At 40.4% G+C, this 25110-nt stretch overlaps 2 protein-coding genes across 7 annotated transcripts; one reads left to right on the forward strand and one right to left on the reverse strand.

Moving 5' to 3' along the window:
* Positions 1–1075: 1075 nt before the first annotated feature.
* On the reverse strand, positions 1076–19399 carry LOC117432021 (zinc finger MYND domain-containing protein 12-like). Of its 2 annotated transcripts, none has more exons than XM_059002255.1 (8): positions 19219–19399; positions 12904–13045; positions 11161–11332; positions 10293–10462; positions 9544–9666; positions 8935–9037; positions 7177–7322; positions 1076–3632 (listed from the first exon to the last, which is right to left on the reverse strand). In XM_059002255.1, exons 1-8 carry the CDS (start codon positions 19326–19328, stop codon positions 3363–3365), a joined length of 1236 nt encoding a protein of 411 aa, XP_058858238.1. In that variant the 5' UTR covers positions 19329–19399; the 3' UTR covers positions 1076–3362. The 2 variants fall into 2 exon arrangements, with proteins under 2 accessions (XP_058858238.1, XP_058858237.1); XM_059002254.1 differs by having other exon boundaries at positions 2207–3614; positions 19219–19397.
* A 740-nt stretch (positions 19400–20139) lies between these two features.
* LOC117425455 (phosphopantothenate--cysteine ligase) lies at positions 20140–24884 on the forward strand. Of its 5 annotated transcripts, none has more exons than XM_034904868.2 (5): positions 20140–20255; positions 21637–21696; positions 22288–22842; positions 23241–23344; positions 23986–24884. In XM_034904868.2, the coding sequence occupies exons 3-5, from the start codon at positions 22299–22301 to the stop codon at positions 24307–24309; spliced, it is 972 nt and encodes a 323-aa protein (XP_034760759.2). In that variant the 5' UTR covers positions 20140–20255; positions 21637–21696; positions 22288–22298; the 3' UTR covers positions 24310–24884. The 5 variants fall into 5 exon arrangements, with proteins under 5 accessions (XP_034760759.2, XP_033898295.3, XP_033898297.3 ...); XM_034042404.3 differs by having other exon boundaries at positions 20140–20251; XM_034042406.3 differs by having other exon boundaries at positions 20140–20247.
* The last annotated feature ends 226 nt before the right edge of the window (positions 24885–25110 follow it).

Consider the following 25110-nt stretch of genomic DNA (forward strand, 5'->3'; position numbering starts at 1 on the left):
GAAGACACGTCCCACCTCCCCGTCCAGTGAGACGCGGGGTATGGGACAGGACGTAGAGAGAGTACAGGGCAGCAGGAATAACAGTGTTATCAGGGGACAGCCAGGTTTCAGTGAGAGCAAGGAAATCGAGCGAGAGGTGGGAGGCAAAGGCAGATATGAAATCAGCTTTGTTAGCAGAAGAGTGACAGTTCCAGAGTGCACCAGAGAGTGTGCGGGAGGGGGGGGGGGGAGAGGCAGAGAAATGAGGTTAGAGGGGTTGGAGGAGCAGCAGCGGAGGGAGGGCAGAGGACGAGGACGGGAGGACAGAACAGGGATGTGAGAGACAGTCATAGCAGGACAGGCAGGACAAATGGCACAGTAGGAGCAGTGGGGTGGAGGGTACCGACCTGACTAGTAGATAGCTTCTTCTAGAGCCCCGTTAGGTTCGGATCTAGTCGAACAGCGTCACAGCGCAGGCCTCCCCTTGCTGGACTCCCACAGCTAGACTCCCGGCACTTTTGTTGAGGCTCTTCGGTTTGCTGGCGCTTCTTACTGGCGCCGAGATAAGCTGCTTGATTAAATGTTACACCTGCTTGGCAAAATAACCAACCAAACTGTGTGGAAACCAATCAAATAGCAAAATCAACTGCTAATCAATTTAGCCACTCACCTGGTACTAATCACACACTAACTCAGCCAATTCAAACACCATCTTACAATGTCACCAAATGTAGTTAGTTAAAATTACTTGAAGCAGGAACTTATCTATCTGCCACTGTCCCTGGTTACCTGTAGACTGAACTAATTACTAGATGCCCATCCTTAAATAACTCCCTTCACTTAGCAAGGGAACTAGCTGCTAACTGCTCTGGAGACAATAGTTTCACACACTTTAATGGGATCACACAACTACCATATATTAAAAATATGTTTTTTCCATAAGGGTTTCTTTCTCCTGTAGCCTGATATATATATATATATATATATATATATATATATATATATATATATATATAATTTGTTCATTTTAATAATGCCGTTGAGGTCAAATGAGCTTTTCGAAAACCAGATTGATAATCAGTAAATAAATTATTTGTTGTTAGATAATTAGTCAATTGGGTTTGCACAATTTTTTCAATAGTCTTTGATAATACTGGTAAGACAGATATAGGCCTGTAATTACCAGGGACTGTGACATCCCCACTTTTAAAAATGGGAAATAGCTTTTGCTTTTTGTGTTAAGGCTGTACTTTTATTTCTCAGTTGTCTGTATAATATTTTATCAGAATGATCTCCAGTTAATCTAGATCTCTGCCATGCCTGATCTCTTGTACGAAACAGCTCTATTAGGCCTGGGGTTACCCAAGGTAAGTGATGTGATTTAACTCGTATTTTCTTTAACTGGGCATATTTATCACATACCATTATGAATTCTGAGTAAAAAAAAGACCAGGCAGATTTTAAGTCTGGAATTGTATTATGCCTATCCCATTAACAAAGGCATTCAGGACACACTTACGAAAAGACCTGTACTATATCATTTTGGCTGGTCCTTTATTTGTTTTAGCCTTCCAAATACAATAGACTGGACAATGGTCGCTAAACTCATCTGCTAGTATCCCACATTGGGTCACTGCCTGGGTTTTCAAGACCATAATCCAGACTATAATAGAGTGATTCCTGACTGAGTATTTATCCTAGCAGGTTCATTAATAATTTGGTATAAGTGCCAATCATCCAGCAAGGTTTTTGCTTTTTCAGAACTCCTATCTTGCCAGTTTAGGTTTACATCAGCCATTAAAATCAATTCCTTACCTGATTCCATCTCTCCCAAAAACTTACTCAAGTTTTCAAAGGTAGATGGATCAGAGGAGGTGGCTCTGTATAGACAGCCAACAATCAATTCCTTATTTCTGCCTAATTTAAGTTTAGCGAATACAGCTTCTAGAGGGTCAGGTTTTGCTTTGGTTTTATAAACAGAGGATTGCAACTTATTTGATATAAACAAAACAACCTCCTCACCCTCTTTGTTCAGTCCATGCGATATATCATAAAATTATCTATTTCAATTTGAGCGTTGTCAATTTTAGTAGATAACCATGTTTCAGAGATAGCTAACACATCAGGTTTATGAATTTCAGTCTAACTTCTAAGCTGATCGATTTTTGTTACCATTCTACAAATGTTGATATGAAAAAATTTCAGACCTTTGACTGTAGACCAATTTACATCTTGCTGAGTCTCACCCGATAATACATTGTTATTCAAGACCAGCCATGCTTGAATATCAGACATAAGTGGTCCAGGGTTTAGTTCAACGTCCCCACAAAGTATTACAAAATGTATGCAAATAAACTTTACCAGATGGTTTTGTAGCATCAACAAGGACATTTCCATGCTGTCTCCACCAACTCTCATATCCTAGCAGCAAAGGTATCTTTGGTGAAACTTCAGAATTTAAGTTAGTTAAGTACATAGGGTTTTAAAGGGAACACAATTTGGGCTGACTTGCAGCCACTGGTAATAGATTGTACAATACAAATCAAATCATAGGTAAAACATTTATAGCCGTCAGTATTTAAAATAACAGTCCTTGTCTTTTACCCCAGTCACATGTTCTCTTTTGAATCCCTGTGTGACCCCTTGTAGATAAAGCATTGATTTGTTTTTGGTGCTTGCCTGCCCCTGTGGCTGTTGTAGCTGCAGGTGACTCTCCCCTGCGTGCCTACAGCTGCTAGGCAGTCAGTGGGTAGCATCCTAGTCTATTAAAGCCTGCTGGAGCCTGACACTCCCTGTGTTCATTCATATCATGAGATCCCTCAGGGAGAAGAGCATCGCCTCACCGCACATTCATTCTGAAGCGGGAGGCGTTTCTCAGCGTGTTCACACTGAGATTTCTGATTTATCACATCAAAGGGCGCTGCCACAACAGACTCTGGCCTGTCCACACTGTGAGATGAAGAACATTCACAGCCAGGGCTGCAGCACAACCCTAATGTAGAAATGCAATGCAGCGGTAAGTGGAGGATGACTCTGGGGAGACTTTCTGTGGACAGCATTAAAGATTCAGGACTGAGGGCCCAATTTACAAAGCTTAAACTCAGGAGGTTTTTTTTTTAAGGTTTAATAAATACAATGCTGTTGGAGACTGTTCTTGATGTCTTTAACAACAGTGTAGATCAGTTTCATGAATATCAAACTGCATTTTAAAAACATTCTTCAATGATGTAATATTTTAACATCTGGTGTACAATTGTAAAATTGTGTATCTAATCAAAATAAATATCCCTCCCCATTCAAAGCTGTTAATTAAACTCAAACCTATGATTATACAGTATTACAAAGATTTTTAAAAACACTCCATTAGAAATATTTATATTGTTTTAATTGTGGATCTTGGCTCTAGAGTATCCCTGGTTGTGTTGCTCAGGACCCTGTCTTGACTCGGCAGAGAGGAGCTGACCCTGGCTTTCTGGGGCTCTCTGGGGCTCTCTGGGGCTCCCTGGGGCTCTCTGGGGCACAGGTAGGTTCTCGCCTGCCCTGATCCGCTGTAGGAACCTCACAATGCTTTCAGTGAAGCCCGGGTCCGCTCCCCATTGACTGGCACTCAGAGCCTTCCTGCCTAGCTCCTGCGCCTGCAATACAGCAGATAACTGTTTATTTACTATAGTCATGAACTGACGCATATACACCAGCATTTACTATAGTCATGAACTGACGCATATACACCAGCATTTACTAGTCATGAACTGACCCATATACACCAGCATTTACTATAGTCATGAACTGAACCATATAGACCAGCATTCACTATAATCATGAACTGAACCATATACACCAGCATTTACTAGTCATGAACTGACCCATAAACACCAGCATTTACTATAGTCATGAACTGAACCATATAGACCAGCATTCACTATAGTCATGAACTGAACCATATACACCAGCATTTACTATAGTCATGAACTGACCCATATACACCAGCATTCACTATAGCTAGCGCTGTCACAGTAACAAATGGTCTAAAGGTAGGTATTTCAAGACATTTCATGAAAAACATACTATGTAGTAAAGCAAAAAAAAATTGCATTGTCACATTCAAAATTGATAATTTTTTCTAGAGTTATTATACAACAAATGTTTCTAAATATTTAAATGCTTATTTATAAATTTTTTAAGCTACTTTGTGGTTTACAAAGAGAAGAAAAGGACGGTTTTAAATTTCAACACTGTGTCTCAGATAGTAATTAGACACACCGTGGTTGAAATACAATGTTTCTCTCTCTCTTTAGAAAATAATGTTGTAACTGTAGCGCTTATATCTGGCCACCAGGTGACGCCAAGCTCAGCCTCATAACACACTGAATCCGAATGTCTGAAAGGCTCCAAATAGGTAGACGTGATCCACCCGGTCGAATGTCTTCTCTTGAGTGAGAGATAGAAAAGTAACTGACCGACCAGTCCTCCTGCTGTAAAGCAAGAGGTTCCAAATCAGGAAGATGCTGTTGAAAACCAATTCGGGACCGTGTAACTGGTAACGCGGTTTGTTGTATGGCATCAGAGAGCTCGCCAGGGTCAGTTGGCCTTCAAGCTCGTCTCTGATGCCTTGGCTTTCTGTGGGAAGCCCTTCCCATAGAACCATCGTCGGGATCCGGCCCCTCTCGTTCACGCTCTCTGGATCCGTCAGAAGCGAGCCATCCTCTGCCAGAATATATTGAACGGATGCAGACAATTTGGTGAAAGAATTTGTATTAGTCTAAGATGGTCAAGTGGGGATTACTAGTTGATTTGAGAATGAATGACTGTAAGTTCAGAGATATTTTACCACCCACCCAAGTGAGGGAAACCGGTTTAGAGTTAGAGCATGCCCAAGTTATGACCTTGGCTCTTTTTGGCATCTCTAAGATCATGTTTACAGTATTGTAATCATAAAACTTTCATGCTGTCTTTCTGTTATTTTTTTGCAGTCTGAAATTAAACACCTGCCCCCTTTTTCACTGGACGCTAATTCAGGCACTCCCTTTATCTCGTGAGTTACAGATACTGACTCTTAGCCAGGGTTCCTCTATCTAGAGAGTTACAGACTGACTCCTGCCAGCCTGCAATCCTAACCAGGGTTCCTCTAGAGAATTACAGACTGACTCCTGCCAGCCTGCAATCCTAACCAGGGTTCCTCTAGAGAGTTACAGACTGACTCCTGCCAGCCTGCAATCCTAACCAGGGTTCCTCTAGAGAGTTACAGACTGACTCCTGCCAGCCTGCAATCCTAACCAGGGTTCCTCTATCTAGAGAGTTACAGACTGACTCCTGCCAGCCTGCAATCCTAACCAGGGTTCGTCTAGAGAGTTACAGACTGACTCCTGCCAGCCTGCAATCCTAACCAGGGTTCCTCTAGAGAGTTACAGACTGACTCCTGCCAGCCTGCAATCCTAACCAGGGTTCCTCTAGAGAGTTACAGACTGACTCCTGCCAGCCTGAAATCCTAACCCGGTCTGATGGGTCTCTTTCTGCTGCTGATGGAAATGAACAGTGCTGATTTCAAAGTGCTTGAAACTTAGTCCCAGCAGCAGGTGAAAACAGATCAAACAGCACAGCACTGCAGAAAAGTGTCTGGTGTAAGAGTACATGTCTCTTCTAGACCTCAGTTAATTCCCCTGGAGTGCTGAGTTGACAGGCTGACAGTGTATCTCATTAGAATTCTTGCTGATGTGCATCTTCCTTTCCACTTCAGTTATAAACAAGATCTTGCCCACGCTCCCAAGAGCGAGGCTTGAATGTTCCCATTAGTAGTTCTACACCTTTACATTTTCTTCTTTCAATGTACTTTGTTTAACCAGGAAACCAAGAGCACATTTTGCTTATATTTTGTTAATACAAACATACGGTATGTATTTGCTCAAGGTACACCATGAATCTGTTAATTTCAAGGTGCACTATAGCGTATGCTGCAAATCCAGAATATGAAGCCCATGCACATAGGTGTATTCAGGATAGATTGAGCAGAAATTCAAAAACATATATTGGAAATAATGTTGTGACTGTAGCGCTTATACCTGGCCACCAGGTGACGCTAAGCTCAGCCTCATAACACACTGTCTGACACAATCATGTAAACGTACATTTGCAGCACTCTGTGAATGACTCCATCATAAACTTGTTCCGAACGTGGAACAGGGACACTATTCTAAATGAACTATGTATGTGTTTGTTTACTAATCTTTCTAAAGCACCTGATACAACTAAATATAAATCGACCATGATGGATGCTGGCTGGTTTCATAATGATCTAGTGGTTTCAAATGTCAGTAGTGTCAGCTCCATTTGAACGCATATGACACAATTCTTTACCCTTGTGGCCTGTCTCTGGATATTGCCAGCAAAAACATACAAGTTGCATTGAAAACTATAGAGTGTGAAATTATTAATTTAAAGTTTTTACTAAACTCTGATAAAACAAATGGTATTTACTAAATCCTGGAACGCTTGAAACAGAATATCTACAAATAGTTTACTGGATAGTTACAGTACTATATTGAATTTTCAAAAGCAACTATTGACGAGATAAAAACTCAAATTGGGTTTCTTTCTTTAGAATAAAATCTTCTTTACAAACAAAAGCTTGTTGATTTCTTGCAGTTTCGTGCCACTAATTGATTAAAGATGTTTCTCTTTTAACAGAAAGCACAAAGAAAGAAAGTGTTTAGCTACTTTGCTCCCTGGTCCTGGAATCCTCTTCTGCAAGAGCTTATATTAAGGATATGCAGGTATATATTAAGGGCTCTTTGTCTATTATACAGTACAAAACGCTCAAGAAGATCATTTGAATCAGTCTAATCATTCAGTCTGCCTGTCCATTTAACAGCTATTTAACACCAAACTTTCAACATACACTTCTAGCCTCCTACAGAAGTTTCAGACTGCATTTAGCTATAATGCGATGAACTCTTGATTTTACACAAAACTTTATGGAGTGTAAAGCACTGTCCAAGAAGAACCGGCTCAAGGCTGATTCACACTTAGAATCGTGTGACCATCACTGAGGGCAATTTCCAGCCTCTCTAGTGGTGCGACTGTCTGGAGATCCTAGAGTAGACTGGTCTCCAGAGCTGAATTTGTCTTGATTGTAGCTGGTTGCATCGCACGCCCCTCCTGTGGAAGTGTGAAGCAGCCTTTACCCTGAAGAGAAAGCCTTACCCTATCCAGATCCTTGCGCAGGTAGCAGAGCATGGCGAGGGCACAGGAGGCACTGGCCAGGGCAGCAGGGTCCTGTTTCTGAGCCTGCTCTCGGATATCAAAGATAGCGTTCAACATCTGGGCGGCCTCAGCTTCCTGAGCCTCATCTGTGAACAGAACCACAAGCCGATTAAAACAGGGAATCAGGAGAGCACTGAGAAGACATGATAAGACATAGAATGTAATATGGCACGTGCAGGGTGTCTCTCACTGTATCAGAGATGTCATCTGGTGCAGTTTGGGTCAATAAAAGACACCCTACACTTGACTATTAACGTATTATAAATCACATACATTAAATTGTACTCGGTAATAACTTAAAAATGATTTGTTTAGATTGAGGTGATTTCACTTCTTGCTTTTCTATTTCTGCAATGTTGGTAATATTTTCTTAAAAGTGCTAGGTATGTGTGCTTTTTTGGTTTTGATTTTTCAACATTGGAATTAGGTGTGGTGTTCTGTACATAAAATTACTTCTGTACACAGGATAAGATTTACTGGAATGTTGGCAAAATACTGCACTGTGATTGGTTGATTTCTGATTCATGATTTATAATGACAAAGAGAACCATCGCATAGTCACCTAACTGACCTGTAATACATCCATAAATACAAAAACTACAAATCAAATATGTAAATACAAAATCTATCAATATAATTTAAAAGCAGATCACTAAGACATTCACTAAGACGTTCATGTAAAAATGGTCTGACATATATACATACAGATGGATTGACAGGGTCCTCCATACTCCATATCCCCGTAGTATCATATTCTCATAACCTTGAGCTAAAGAATAACCTACCCAAGTATCATCACAATGGTATAAGCAGTTATATATGTAACAGATATGTGTAAAAGTGTGCCATACATAAGTACGGGTGCGAGTGATAAAAAGTAAATGTTTCAGAGTCTGGTTGAAAAATAAAGCTGTTCTGTTAAGGGCCCAGAGGGATGCAGATGAGCCCCCTGTTGGAATCCCTTAGAGGAGGAGGATCCTCAAAGCTGTGCCTGCGAGACCAGAGTGCAGTGCCTCAAAGCTGTGCCTGTGAGACCAGAGTGCAGTGCCTCAAAGCTGTGCCTGCGAGACCAGAGTGCAGTGTCCTCAAAGCTGTGCCTGCGAGACCAGAGTGCAGTGCCTCAAAGCTGTGCCTGTGAGACCAGAGTGCAGTGTCCTCAAAGCTGTGTCTGTGAGACCAGAGTGCAGTGCCTCAAAGCTGTGTCTGTGAGACCAGAGTGCAGTGCCCATGACAGCATCTGACATAATCCGCAATACTGAGGGGATACTGAAGTCATTACAGTCTACCAGTGTGCTTTAATCTACATTTTAACATCAATCTATTTCTCATTTTGGAATAAGTACTGGATTTAAATGGCAAACGGAAAAATGTTGAGAGGAAACTCAAATGTGCCCATAGCCAAAAAACTGTGGAGAACTCCAGGTTCGGGTTGTGGAGCCTGGAGCAGGGTGGGAAGAAGCCTGGCACTCAACCACAAGACATACAGTAGCTCCAAAAAGAAACAGAATGATAAAATTACTTTTCAACCAGAGGCTTTGTCGGTGCCTCCTCTGTGCTTAAAAAAGACAGCTCCAGCTTCTGGGCTTCACCTTTCAAGCCTGCAAAACCCATCACTCAAAAAGAAGCTGTTGTCAGCAGCACTGGGAGCAGCTGCATCTTGTAATGTATTAAAGAGGATGAAAGATGTGCTGTACAAACCCAGAGCTTCATCAGGGGAGGCAGAGCTAGCTGAAGGCAGGCTGGGACTCTGAGAGGGACTCTGCACCAGCCGGCTCAGGCGAGTGCTCCAGATATCTGTTACCTGAAAGCAGAGCACAGCGGGCTGTTAGATACAGTCACATCAATTAGTGGGACAATCAAGACCCATAGGGCTCAAAATAATTGGTCAAAATCAGGTCCAGAGGAAATAAGACACTAAAAAGCTACAAAAATAAACTAATAAATGACATCTAATTAATCTCCTCGCTATTTAGTTTGGGCAAAACATTTCATGAAATCACATGGGACCAGTTTGCAACGCACTGTCCTTGAAGTCCTTGCACCAAGAACAAATGAGTCAGACACCCGAGGCCAAGGTCAAAGCCGAGCCCAGAGGACTGGCTTGAGGACTCCAGGACTACATACTGTGCCAACATGTATCCCTGTCTGTCAATCTCATGTCCAGCTCTGAACCTTGCATGAACCGAGTGCCAAGCCTTGATGCAGACCTCGAGACATAATAAACGGCTGCTAGACAAGAAGCCTTCACCCTGCAGAAAAGCACAGGAAGCTTTAACACCATCTGGCATTTCCATTTCCATCACTGACCTTTGTGTACAGGGAGTCCGCAACGTCCATTTTGCTCTGCTGGAAGAAGACATTGGCCATGTGAAAGTAGCCCCCAGACGTCACAATGCTGTCGGTTCCAAACTCTTCACTAGCATAGTAAATCTGCATGTGGAAAACAAGCAGTAAAGTGGCGTGGGGCGTCAACACTAAAAAAACTTGCCCGGGGAGCTACCAGGCATTCAGTCAAACCTAAAAGAACCTTGGTTATAGAATTAGACAAGATTTCTATTGCTCAAACTCCAATTGCTTTCAAGAAACGTCACTGAAATGTTATGTCCAAGTTTGCTCTCATTGGCTGTGGCTTGCAGTGACACCTTCAGCATGTTGTTGACATAGCTGGTTCCATTTTATATATGTCAAATGCACTGCTCATCAAATAAGTTGGATCCAACTTTGATCCAAATTGTTGGGATGCAACTTTCAAACCAAAACCACATTTTTTGTACAATGAAAAAGCGTTTAAAATGCTGCCTGATAGCCGTCTGCATCATGCCACGTCGCGTATGTGTGCCCCGGCCTTAAAACAGCTGAATTTATAAAAAAACCAAAACAATCATAACTGACTTGCATCCCTAAATCCATTTATAAACACACCATATAATAAAGTACAATATATGGAATATAAAGCATGATATAAAATATCATGGAAAACTTTTAAGTTAGTTTCTTGTGCCCATGTAGAGAAGTGTACCATGTGTCTCTCCTCCTCTCCTCCTGCCTCCACTCACATCATTTCCCAGGTGCTGCAGGGCATTATCAAACTCCCCCTTGGCGGTGTACAGCAGGCCCAGGTTGCGGTGCAGCTTGTGGAGAATGGAGCGGCTGCACTCCGACCTCTTTAGCACAGTCCACTGAGCCTGAGACAGGTACTCCTCTGCCTGCAGGAGGTGCCCCGTTCCTGGACAGGCAGGGGAACAAAGGGCAAGGATCTAAAGCACTGGAGATAGCCTCTCTACACTATTGTGCACAGTACAGCAGAGCACACACCATACAATATTGCATTACAACAACTTTCCACTATTAAAGCTTTTTGTGTCTAAGCACCTCAAAACGCTGTACATTTAGAACACAAAAATACTGTTTTAAATCTAAATCTAGTACAAGTGCAAAGAGCTAACCTGTGAATAAGGCATACAACCTAAAGTAGTATCAGATATCATGTTTTAAAATGAAAATACATGTGTGCTTTAACATGTGTTCCTTTCAAAACTGCACATGTGAGACCTATTTAGCTAATGGAAGTACAAAACAGGTAAGATTAATGAAATGATTTTGCTAGCTACAATTACTTTAATATTACAATACATACTGTAGGCCTAAACCGTTGCAAAGGCCAAACTATAAAAATAAGTCTTTCCAAATTTATTTTGAAGGACTGAACAGCATCCCTAATTTCTTTTGGGAATGAGCTTTAGAGTTTAAGCACTATAGTCTGAAAAGCATGCGCTCCCTGGGTCTGACTCTGGAAAAAGCAGCTCTGAGATGGAGGCACAGCACATGTGAGTGACCTACAGTACAAGGTCTTTCATGGTCTTGCTGCTGCTATACCGCAATTGAATGAAGCCTGATTGGCAGGCTGGGAGGTGCAGTGCTCACCGATGCTGGCCTCCGCGAGCAGCAGGTAGGGAAGTATGAGCGGGAGGGTGCTGAGGCCGTGCACCTCTATGGAGTAGCGCAGACACTGCATGGCAGCTGGGACCGCCTCCTCGTGACGCCCCTCACACAGCTTCTTCCGGGCTGCAGTCTGAGTCAGCTCGATCAGGTGCTTCTGAGAGAACAGAACAACATCCACCCCTTCAATATCGGCACAGGCTGCTTCCATACACAAGACTGCACAGAACTACTCATGTGAGAACTCCATCCACCACTCTGGCAAAGACACTGTGTTCATATTTCCATTCCCGACTTCTCAAAAGGAATTACAGGGAGTAATGTGCAATGGTTGTGCATCGCTCCAGAACTCAGTGCCTGATCTAATCGTGCCATCCTGGCTGCTGATGGTGGCTCTACATCCTTTAGAGCAGGGGTCTCCAACCCTAGTCCTGGAGAGCCCCTGTCCAGCAGGTTTTATAGGTGTCTTTATATCATCAGTGGCTACAGATCTGGAACACCTGTTAATCTTGACTAATTAAGCCAATAATTGGTTCAATCAAGTAACTGAGAGATTGGTTTAAATGAAAACCAGCAGCCACAGTAGCTCTCCAGGACCAGGGTTGGAGACCCCTGCTTTAGACTATACCTCAGATTGCTGTCAGCCTGGTTCTTGGTGCAGGTCGGCTGTAAGGAGATTGTAACATTGTAGTGACGTTTATGAAATCCTACCTGCTATAGATAAAGTTAATGCAAGCTGCAGCACAGAGAGTGGGGGGCACAGGCGAAAGTATCACCTGTACCACCATACCATGTTTCCTGACGCTAGAGCCAGCGAAGGTTACAAAATGTAGCATAGTGCAATGGGTTATGACTAAAACTGTCTAATTGAGAAATTAAGAATTATGCCAGCATTGCCCTGGTGATACCATACAAAATATCTGTGTTACAATTCTGAACTGTATTATAAGTGAACACGTTGTGTGCAGGGTGTCTCTTATTCATTGTATAGGGGAGCGCTTCTGGCTGCTCAAACTGTGCAAAATAATGTCTCTTATACAATAAGAGACACCTGACACATGACATATTAATTTATTAAAATCCATACAAATGAAGATTGTATTCAAGAATAGCTTTAAATTGAAACATATTTTTATTTTTCTAAAACATAACTTTTATCCCCCCCGCCTCTCCCGGTTGTGAAATAGTTTAATCCAGAATGAACTGCCACAGAATAATGTGTGCAGGGCTACAGGTGCTGTGTAGTGGTGAGAATATTTATTAAAAACAGAAGTGCACCAGTAGCATTAAAGGATTAAACATCTTTTACCTTGTTCAGATTTCATTTCTTGCTTTTTTTATTTCTGTGGTTTCTGTAATGTTTTCTTAAAGGTACTAGATATGTGTATTTTTTGTTTAGATTTTTTGAACATTTAAATTATGTGTGTTGTTCTGTGCACAGGATGACATCCGTAAACAGGGTAAGATATACAGTACTGGAATTTTTGCGAACACTTTACTGTGATTGGTTGATTTCTGATATGTGATTTATAATCTTGGATGTCAGATCCCTGCCTCTGCTTTGGTCTAGTCTCACACAATCTGAAGGACAGAACCCTTCAGTTGTCTAATGGTTTACTGAAATGATAGCGCATGCTTCTTTAGAAAAACCTGTGCCAGGGAAACGTGCTCTTACATTCTCACCTGCTTTAACCCTCACCCTTGAAAATAGAAGTTACAATACTGTACCTGTCTCTGCAGGAGCTGTGCCTGCTGGTGTTCCCTTTCCTTGCACAGGCTCTTGAAGGGCAGAGGGGTTCGCACTGGGAGCAGCAGCTGGCAGATCTGTTCGTGGATGCCTACCCAGTCCATGCGCTGATGGTCCAAGTCACTGCCCAAGAGACAACACACAGCAGCTGAAGAAACTCAGCACTCAACTCTTATTGATTGTTTTATTATTGCTTTTTTTCATTGATCGTGATACCTGTGATATGTAGCACAGACTTTTGTGACTTTTGCTGCCTCTCCCAAGATTGCTAAATCTGTTCTTGAGATCCCTGACATGGCTTCTGTAATGTGTAAAGGCTGGGTTAGGGTTGGGGTTAGGGTTAAGGTTAGAATTAAGGTTAAGGTTATGGGTTAGGGCTAGGGTTGGGTTAGGGTTAAGGTTAAGGTTAGGGTGCAAATTTGATAGAGGTTGGATTGCAGATGCTCAGTTGGCAGCTGCTTCCATACACAAGAATGCATAGACTACTGCTGTGATGACTCAATGGACCATTCTGGAAAAGACACTTCATATTTCCACTCCCAACTTCTCAAAAGGAATTAGAAGTGTTATTGCGCAATGATAGTGTCGCAGGTGTCGCTGAACTAGTTATTCCGTGTAGTAAAACATTGGACTCCTTTGCATGGAGGATCTCAGTAAGCTACAGTGCACGGTTCATCAACTGATTCAGATTCAGTTATGTTAAGTCAGCCAACTGATGATGTAGGGCAAGGCAACAACTGAGTGCCCGGAAATATGAATCACAGTGAGTTTTGACCTCCTTTAGTATTCTGGATGGAGGGCATACCTTGCAAAATGACCCAGTGTGAACAAAAGGAAATATATAGAAATAATATGTACAGCTAAACGTGTCCAAGTATCTTATAGGAATGAAATCAGACCATGGAAATCCACACCTGTGATGAAGAAACATTGGATCAAGGGACTCCTTGTGGAACCAACTAGAGCGAAACCTGGTACAAAAGCTGAATCCTGCTGGGAACGTGGGGATATGCTGGACATGGACTAGGCAATTTCAAATATGGAATGTACTTTGATATAAAAATGAAGTGTTAGAGGTTTTTGGAAGGAAGGATAAAGAGAGAGTATCCTTGTACCGCCAGTAGATGGCTCTCTTGCTCCATGAAATAGGTCAGTCCACCCTTGTTTTTAATTAAGTACTTAGTAATCTGGGAATTTCTAAGAAAATATATAATGAACGATTTACCGCTTGTATATCTTATCTTCAGAAAGCATGACACTTGATAGAAAGCACCATTCCGGCTAAACAGTGAACGTTAATCACACCTACAAATTTATGTTTCTAAAAACAAGATAAGAAAGAGATTCTTTACAACATATAAATTAACATTAAAACTTAACAGCCAAGGTCTTAAGAAAAAACCTGTCTCGGCTGGATTTTGTATGAACAAAGAACAGGGTCAAGCCTAGTTCAGTCATTATAAAATATATAAGAGTCGAATGCATTTATGCTGGCCTGTATTTGGATTTAAATCTTAGAGGGATTCACCAAAGAAATAAAGTGATATTATAAATTCTAGGAGCAACTGTTAAACTGAAGTAAATTAATTAAAAGTTTATCTTATAATGCCACAAAGTGAAAAAATAAAAAAAGTTCAGTGCTAATTGACACTGTTTATAGTTTATAATGGTCAAAGAATAGAAATTAGACACAAAGGTATTGTAAATTAATAAAATAAATGATCAACCCCTTTTTTAGACAGCATGATATTTGAAACTAAAAATAATTATTTGATTTCATAAGATTAATAATATGTTTTAAGTATTTGCTATAATAAGAAAACATTATTTAAAACTGACGAGTATTATTGCTTGTTCATGACTACTGTAGTGATAAGATTAAAAGCTGGAGCAGTATTCAATTTAATTAATTGGGAAAGTGGTACAGTTTCTTTCTCCTTCTATTGAACAACAAGACCTCTAGACATTATGATATCCATTGAATTATAGAATATAAAAGGTGTTGTGTTATGTTCTTGTGTTAGTTTGTAATGATATACTATAATGTATCTTGTTATGAATCCACTATACTATTGTCTAATGATGATAGATGGTTCTTTGAAACTGCTGCATTGAAAAAGGGGCCTCTCTCCTTATCAAGATGTACGGGGCTGTAGAGAAAGGAGGGGTAATCTTACATTCCACTCTAGCAAAGCTGCAAGTCTTATAGATTTGGAGTGTTAAGGTTTATGGAATTAGTGGTTTAGCACAGATAAGAATATATCTTGAAATAATATGCAAAAATTATGGCTTAACAGACATTGATAGGTCATATATCTAATAAAGTGTTTGCACAGACTCTGGCCTTTGAAAAAACAAGAGACTGTGGAAATTGATGGCAGTAGCATATACTCAGAGTCAGATACAGGTCAGAGCCTGGTTAGTGCATCTTTTAAGGGATAAAAAAATTGTAATGAAAACTATTACCACTTAAACTTAGTGAAACTAATTGACTTAAATACTGTATGAGGCAATCTTTTGTCAAATACCCTGTTAGACAATGGTATATGGAATCAAAACTGACTCATTAACAAAATGATGAAACAATATGAGGTTAAAAGAAACACATATCTTTAATTTAACAAAATATAATCAATTAGAAGATGATGTCACATATTAAGAACATCTCTTATATATAACACATATAAAAATAGTGTTTTGCATGCACATATAACAGTAGTGTTTTTATATTATATTATAAACCAAGATCCTGGGAACCTTGGTTCACTTGACTTTTCAGATAAAGGAGGGGCTCGGAGGAAAGCAAGGAATGAGATCATAGATTTGGAGTTGGACAAATGTGAAGTCTTGAATTTATTGATACATGACTCCCATTAATTCTGAAAAGTTGGTCCGGATCTTTTGAAAGCTATTATTTGTAAAAGGAATGAGAGCTGTCTCAACAGATTAATGACTGGATTTAATTGAGGCGTCCCATGTATTCCAATGAGACGAAAAACCTATATAACTCCTAAGTAATTACAATGGAGTAGCACACTCATCCCAGACAGGGTAATGTGGTCCATCTTCTGCAAACCTACACAATTGAACTGATTGAACTCAGTTTCATTTGCCTGGTGAAGACAGTCATATTCCTTTACGATTTATATTAAAGGGTAAGCATTAATCAATTATTATTTTATCTCACATGTATTGCATGTATTGCTATAAGGGACTCACGCTATGTTTTAAGAATAAGAGAGTATTTTGTTGAATGTGCTGAAATAGACCATTGGGTACTTTAGGTGACGTGTTCTTGGCCTGCTTGTCGGCCTTGAATACATATATATATATATGTATTAAAGTGTTAACGTTGATATCTGTTAAGACACTGGACTGCCCAGTGCATCTGTCAGCTGGGGATACGAAGTAGCCTGTAGCTACTCTATCCAATATTTAACCGTTAATAAACCGAACGAGTACTAATCATACTCCGATTTGTAAAAAACTTTAAATACATGAGTCTGTCAATTTCTTGGGTGCTACATTAGTCATCTGGATATATTGCGGGTCAAGAGCGTAACAAAAATACCCCACAAGGAGTAGTACCATCTCTGTCCTCCTAACGTCTCCCCTGAGATAAGAGCGTATGCTGAGCAAAATAAAAAGAGTACGTAAAGAAAACGGAACCCTCAGAATTTGTGACAATAGCAACCTCAGATTGCTGTCAGCCTGGCAGGTCTGACATGAATCAGTCATATGAGTGTCAGTCTAATTATATAAAAGTGTGTGCTAAATTTGCGATATCTATATTTTTGTCCAAGCCCTGTATGCATGTACTGTATGTAACCGATTAGCCAGTATAATTCATCCCTCTGCAGGGGAAAGCTACCATTCCCCCTCAGTAGGGTCAGTCTGCGTCTCTAGCACTCTTGAGCAGGAAGATTCTGGTACTGTAATTAATATAATGTTACCGTTATTCATAAAAGAACAGCACATAAAAAATGCCAGAACCTTTGAAATCTCAAGATGTATCTGTGTTGTGCTCAAAAATATTCAGTAGGAGTTTAGAAAAGATGAAGTAAAGCCTAAAAAACAAAACAAAAAAAAAGGTTACATCTTTTTGCATTCCAGGGTTGTGTCCTGCCAGTTCTTTTTTAAAATAGCTCTCTGGGTGATAACCATGTGGCTCTGCTTCTGAACAGCAGAGGTTGCTACTTTGTGACCAGCCCCCCATCACAGTCAGCTGGCAGTCTGGGTGAAGTGGGCGGATTACGTAAAGGACAGAAGTGTGCAAAGTCTGGCTACTGTGAAAACCAGATTTCATAATTCAGAAGAGAATGAGAGTGGAGGTGAAGGTTTGCATAGTCATTCAGAGTTCAGAAGAAAGGGGGTCTCGAGAGTGGAGGTGTAGGTTTGCATACTCATTCAGAGTTCAGAAGAAAGGGGGTCTCGAGAGTGGAGGTGTAGGTTTGCATACTCATTCAGAGTTCAGAAGAAAGGGGGTCTCGAGAGTGGAGGTGTAGGCTTGCATAGTCATTCAGAGTTCAGAAGAAAGGGGGTCTCGAGAGTGGAGGTGTAGGCTTGCTGTGCATTGTCTTCCATTTCCTCATTTCTGAAGGTTATATCTAAACTCACCCTCCCGAACAAGAGGATTCCACATCCATTTAACTGCAATCCCAGAAACCATCTCAATATTGGAGCAGCTCAGTATCAATCTAGCATTACTTTAGGTGACGTGCATCTAGCATTGGCTATAGTGTTATGATACTGAGATTGAAAAATAAGGTTTTCTGTTATTTGTACAGCAGTGCCCCCTAGTGTCATGTTGGAGAATAGCAAACTGCAGAAATGTAATCTGGTGTAAAATATACACTGTATGCCCAACAGACATGTACAGTAACAATAAAGAGTAAGTAGTGGGGTTCCAAAAGCGTTACACGTCCTCACGTGTTGCTACAACTGTTTAAATAACGTACCTGTCATTTTTCTTTTTCTTTTTACACTTAGAACTTTAATCTCTATTTCACAGCTCTTTTCAAAATGTCCGCTCTAGTGCACTGATAGTGTAAGGATTATTGCCCACACTGTCAAACAGGTAACACAGCAATAATGATCCATGATGTGGTACGGAACAGAAAAGCCAGAGCAGTGATTTAGGGGACAGATCTCAAACCCCAGTGCACTAGAGCAGACATTTTGAAAATAGCTTTGGAGCAGACTTTAAAGTTATATAAAACGTTGTCAGGATATTAGCAATAAAAAGAATAATTACAGGCACGTTTTTTTAAACAGTAGCAACGCGTGGGGACGTATAACGTTATGTTTTTCTGAATCCTGCTACTTACTCTTTAAAGCCTGCCTGTTGAGAACCAGGACCTGTTACTCTTCTGTCATCTCCGGGTTCTAGGTTCAAATCTGGAACAAGAATCATCAGTAGGAATCACTTGAGACAGAAACAGGGGTTACCTTCCCCCTCTTACACTGCAGGAACAACAGGCTGGCTTGTTTATGTTTGAATATTCTTTCAAAATGTAAACAAACACTTGCATATTCTTTCATTTTGAATAAGCTGAAAAACAAAAGTGTAATTCATACCATGTTATAATAAAAAATATATATCTCTGGAGTAAAAAAAAATGGTATCAAATGACCTTTTAAAGAAAGGACAGAGAGACCCTTCTGCACAGTAGAATGTGTCTTATTTTTCAGACATATTCGTGCAAGGTTTCCTTTGCATGATATCGTTTTGATACAGTAATTTACATGTTACATGAACAAATACAAACTGGTCATTTTTGCTACAGAATACATTTGAAGAGTTTTGTTTGAATATTGGACCCAGCACCTTTCACAAAACCTTGGTGAACTACTGTATGGTTACTGCTTTGCTATGGGCCCAATTTTGTAAAGAAACAACAACACAACAACAAAAAAACCCAGCCCCAGCACACTTCACTGTGGATTCCAGCTAATGAGAGCACATTGTGCAACTAACATAAACCCAGGTTCCACTTGAATGCAACAGCCTATCTGTCACCTGGCAGATCTCTGTTCAATAGCATGTGCTTAGCGTGTTAACAGACGCGTAGTTAGCACATGTTAAGGGTTTAACACGGGTTTGTTTATTGTGTAGACGTGTCTGAGTTCAAACATGCAATTGACATGTAATCGGCAACCAAAGACAATACATATATAAGGTAAAGACATAAAATAGAGAAGAATCTCAGATTAATAAAAAAAAAGGGTTGTAGGAGAAAACTGATTAAATTTATCACACAATTTAATATGAGATTTTTTTTTTTTTGTTAACTTACCAGTAGTAGGCGACTGTGCATTTAGTACACTGGATAAAAGCAGGTTTCTGGCACAGTTCACAAAGCAGTTTCACTCCTTTGGGGTTGGACAGGGGATTCACTTTTGCCATTTTACTGTCGGGACTTAAATTTGAGCACTGAATGACGAGCAAATTGACTAACTTTTTTTTTTTTTTTTTTTTTTTTTTTACTTTTCAACAAACTTGACCAGTTTTACTTCTATTAAATACAGTTTGAATTAAGAAAATGTAAATTAGGGAATCCCTTTTCGCGTGTTTCTCCTTGCTATAGAAGTTGCGGGTCGATTCATTTTTCAAATCTCTGCCAATGTTTCAGGACGCTTGTGGGTTGTCAAGGAAACGAACTTTGAACTTATATTTGCAGTGACCATTTCTTTTCAAATGAAATTATACAAAAAATAACTAATCTGCGGTTCATTATTTTACTTATTTTTTCTAAATCTGAAATCCCTGATTTTCTAATACCGTAGTTATTTGTCTATGTACGTTGCTGTGATAATAACACTGTGACACCATCACGAGAAGATAGCAAAAATGGCATTTAATCTGATGAATCGGGTTATAGCCATGGTCCACGAAATTAAACAGACTATTTAACATATAAACAGAATTTTTTTTTTTTTTTCAAGTAATCAATAAGTTTTTTTTTTTTGTATAATAAATTACTGTGATGTCAACTTTCTGAGCGCACTGCTAGTTTTGTGTAAACACAAAAAATCAGAAACAGGACGATTTAACAATTTTACTGTTTCTGACTGGGACATAAAATAAGGCTGACAACTGGGACTATCCCAGTTTTCCCGGGCAGTCTGGTAACCCTAACAATGAAAGTTTACAAATTACACTACTAATGTCAAAATACAGATTATGTGGAACTAATGTTTAGTGGGGTGTTAAGGTGTACAGCGTGTTTACGCGCTCGGAATCGACCGGAAGCTGTTTACGTGCCGTACCGGTTACCATGGCTCCGTATCCGGGTCTGTGAGAGCGGTGTTGCAGCGCTTTGTATGTGAGTAGGTACAATTCTACTTGTCCTGTGATTGAATCATTTTTAATTTGCAATTCAACCAATACAAGTCGAGTGTTTAAGAAATACTAAGTGTATTGTGGTGTGCTTCGAGTTTTGAGTTAACAAAAGGGTAAGCAGATTGACATTCAGGGACGACCTCTGTGACCAGTAAGTATTGCTTCACAATACTAGTAACCCAACTGCGCCATTCTCATACCGTGAGCTGTCACAGTCTACCTGGTTGCAGTTTGGAAGCAGTTCAGCACTCTGCCTTTCATGTCTCGAAATGTTTATCATGCTCAGTTTAAGGATGGCAAGACAGCTATTAATTGTTAAAGTAGGGTCGAGGCTCAATCCCAAGAGGAAAGGAGCTGGACGAGTGACGGCGGCGTGTTTACAACCGAGGGACTGCTGTGATTGGATATTTTCTCAGATTTTTAAAATCTTTTTAAACTCCTCGGCTTGTCGTTTAAAGCCCCCTAGTGGACCAGAGATGTGTTGTCTCGGAGTTGCATTAGGGAGACAATCTTATACGACATTAAAAAAGTTGATTTGAAGTTTTTTCTTTCAGGATTTCGTGACATTTCCCCCAACATACATTATTGCTGCTTCCTCAATTTAATAAAGTAAATATTTATTATACTATGCATTCTTATATGTTAAAGGACAAAGGTATATAAGATAGGAAATTTCCCTGCAAGGGACGTTAAAAAATGAAGTAGTTTCACCTTTTAATGGAACTAGCATAGTGTAGAACGTTCTAATACAACATTCCTTTTTTCCATGTGTAAGCCCACGTGTGACGATTTAAAGGTTTATTTTTACTTAGATTTATCATACTTTCCATCCATTTTTAATGTAAGCGCCGTCTTTAAACACGATCATCTTTTAATATTTATCTCATACTTTATCTCATAATGCTGAAGACTGGGGGCTCGCATTAAAAATGGTTCAAAATGGGGAGAATGACCTGAAAATTGGCTAAATTGCGCAAGTGGGCCTACATAGAAAAGTAAGTGACAAGGCAAGTTACTTTCTGAAAATATACCTTATGGGTATAGTAGTTCCATTAAAGGCGAACTAACCTCCATAGCTAATATTTCTTTTTGGCCGTCACTTGTAGGTGTCCTTGTCCTTTGTAACTTTTTTTGTGAACTTGCCAAGAAAGTAAAAACTTCATAAAACAGAATTGAAAAATTAAACAGAACAGTGGGAACTAATGGGTTAAGAAGGTGATATTGGGGGCAAACGGGTTCCAATGCCAAAGTAAGCTGGATTTCTGTGGAATGTGAACAGCAAGGTCTGTTTACAATTCAAAAAAGGGTTCATTTTCAAAGCTTGATAAGTTATGTTAAGTAAATATCTATTTCACCCTTTGTATTTAAACAGTACAATAACCGTGCAATAAAAGCAGAAGAAAAACAGATCTGTGCTTTTGAAAAAGAAAATGTGAGTAAAATGACTTTACCAGTATGTGTGATTTGTTTTTATTTATTTATTTTTTTTACTTCAAAACCTTCCTATGATAAAATGGGAATTCAAATCTAAAGACTGAATAACATTGCCTAAGAGCAGGGGAAAGGACATTGCTTTAATTTAATGTTTATTTAATTGCTGTTCTTATACTACATGGGGAAGGAGAATTGCATCTCAATTTGGATTAAGAAGCAATATGGATAATTTCAGGAGAAATCAAGTATTTTTAAGGTAGCATACATGTAGGCTAGTTCCTGCTAATATATCTCTGTGATATCTCTTTATGGTAATACAGAACCCTTAGAAGACATTATTATAGAAGTTTATAAAGGGAGGAACCTGTCTGTAGGTTTGTAAAGCATTCCTGGTTTTACTATGAGTTTAATAAGACACACCTGAGCTTGTTACCTATACACTGTGGCTAATCAGTGTCATATTAAAATGTGGAATGGGTGAAACTGCTATGCAATGGGAGTCTTATTTCCATCTCTGCACATTTACATGAACATACTGTGGGTGTAGGTCACTAACATACTATTTGTTATAATTGTTATATTGATACAGTCTACTAAGCCATGGCGAGCTCTGGATCTGCATGTTCACCCACAGCGGACTGCAGGATGGAAGCAGAGTTTGCTGCCCCGGCACAAGTGGAGGCAGCGGGCAGGCAGATGGCAGAGTTTGCCCGGCATCACTGCTCAGAAGGGCGGAGGGTGGTCCTGGTCACCTCAGGAGGCACCAAAGTCCCCCTGGAGTCCAGGACTGTTCGTTTTTTGGATAATTTCAGTAGCGGGCGGCGAGGTGCTTCGTCAGCTGAGTATTTCTTGGACTCAGGCTACGCTGTGATCTTCCTGCACCGCCACCACTCCCTCTACCCGTACTCCCGGAAGTACGCTGGGGTGAACCTGCTTGACACTCTGAGGGCCTCCCTGGAGCAGGGGCCTGGGTGCATCTCTCACAGGGTGGAGGTGGACCAGAGCAAGCTGCCTCACATCGTCTCTGTCCTGCAGCGCTATCAGGCTGTGAAGGAAGCACGGCTCTTGCTGGCAGTGGAGTTCAATACGCTCTCGGAGTACCTACATCTGCTCAAGGCAGCTGCACAGGCTCTCAGCCCAGTAGGTATGCTATACAAATTATCAGATTATTTTTAGTATTTGTGTAAGGGCTAACCTTTGAAACAACTGTTTTTCATTGCCAACATGAGTAAGCTGGTCAGAGGCTCCAGTCATGCAAACGTGCAAATGGATGTGTGATATTTTATTCACAGAGCCTGTATCTCCAGAACTGGAGATAATGAACATTACCTAAAAGCCCTGGACAGTTTTGAATCTCCTTGAACGTCATCACAGAACAGCACTCATTAAACTCCATTCTAGAGTGCAGGATACTAACATGCTAAACCTGACTCTCACAGTGCTCAACGCATGAGTCTGTCTTGTTTTACTGCACTAGATTTAAATATCAGGTTTAATAGGGCACCTCTCTGAAAACACTGCTATCTGTGTGCTTACCTGCAGGGTCCAATGCCATGTTTTACCTGGCTGCTGCTGTTTCCGATTTCTACATTCCTGCTTCGGAAATGCCTGAACACAAGATCCAGTCATCCAATGGGCCTTTGCAGGTAGGAGAACCCCATTCATTATTAGGAATTGTGGTAACTTCCAGTATCTGATTCTTTCATGAATCACAGGGACTGGGACCAGACCTGGGCAGTTACATTTGTAATTAATTGCAATTACAATGTAATTGTAGTTGAAACTTTGCACACCATATCATTGATCAATTACAGTTCAATTACACACCTTTCCAAGCTTAATCATTCACAGTTCCATGTTGTGTTTTACATTGAGCGAACATTCTCCTTGTATTTCCAACCACTTTTTGTGACCGCATTTGTTTGAGAAAATGTTAGAGTATGTTTCTGTGTTTGTACCTGTGATTACTGCTTGGTAGAATAAACAGAGTAAACATGTTAATGTGTGTAGCTGTTTATGTTACTTTTCAGTGTAAATTATAAATGTAATTACTACAGCATAATTGTAACTGTTAAATTGGGCGGCCACACACCATTGACTATCTGCACCACTCATTGAAATGATCCAGATTCATTCCTCTTTGATTAAACACATTTCAGTTGTATCAACCAAGTCAAAGTTGAATGAGTTAAGATGACGAGATACCCTGTATATTGTGAGAACCCCCTTATGCAGTTCTGCTAGAGTCACCATGAAGTACCGGTATTAACCCTTGTTCTGCCCGCAGATCACTATGAAGATGGTTCCAAAGATACTGTCCCCCTTGGTGAAGGACTGGGCACCCAGGGCGTTTGTGATCTCCTTTAAGCTGGAGACTGACCCTTCCATCCTGGTGGGGCGCGCCCGCAGAGCGCTGGACTTGTACCGGCACCAGGCTGTGGTAGCCAACGTGCTGGACACACGGCGGGGCTACGTGGTGATCGTGACCCGGGACACACAGACTGAGCTGCTGCTGTCTGACGAGGAGGAGCAGAGGGAGGTGGAGATCGAGGAGAAGATAGTCAGCAACCTGTCCACAGCTCATACCAACTTCATAGAGGAGCAGGGCTAAAGATATCGGCCTTTTGGGGAATAGGGGGTTTAACACGAGACATTTCTCCAATACTAAAAAAAGGCATGCAAATGTTTCAACAAAGGGTCGTTTTCAGTGTCAGGATGTCTTTAGAACTTAATGAAGGCTCTTGTTGGAACAGTTGAGTGAGTTTTAGTGTTAAAATGGGATTCACCTCTTCAGGATGTGTTACACCAGAGCTGTCCAGTCTTTTTGGCTGAAAGAGCCATGCCAACGGTTTAAACATAAAACAAAATGTAAATGTGTCAGACACGCATTAAGGAGTAGTTTGCTAAATCTTATAACCTTACTGAGAGTTTCAAAGAAATTGAAAAAAACAAAACAAACAAAGCCCTATTGGCAAACTTTCATTAGCAGACCTTAAATTGCACACTTCATCTGTAAGTCACTGCTGTTATTGGGAAATTACCCCCATCCAATCCCATCCCAGACTAAACATTTTGATCATGTGAACAGTCATTTTCATATCAGTGTGAACTGTAGAGGATGGATACTCTGTTAGGTTCTTTATAGATTTGTTTTCTCATTAGAATAAAAAATCTGAATTTGTAAAACTTCTAGCGTGAGGCACTTTCTTCCTTCTTTCCATCACTTATCACAGTCTCACTCAATGAAGCTTTCTTCTTACTATCACTGATCACAGTCTCACTCAATAAAGCTTCCTTCTTACTATCACTGATTACACAGTCTCAATCAATCAATGAGGCTTCCTTTGTACCATCACTTATCACAGTCTCAATCAATGAGGCTTCCTCCTAGCTGCAGTCATACATCGTCACT

The sequence above is a fragment of the Acipenser ruthenus genome, chromosome 27 (genome assembly GCF_902713425.1).
Source record: "Acipenser ruthenus chromosome 27, fAciRut3.2 maternal haplotype, whole genome shotgun sequence".
NCBI lineage: Eukaryota > Metazoa > Chordata > Actinopteri > Acipenseriformes > Acipenseridae > Acipenser > Acipenser ruthenus.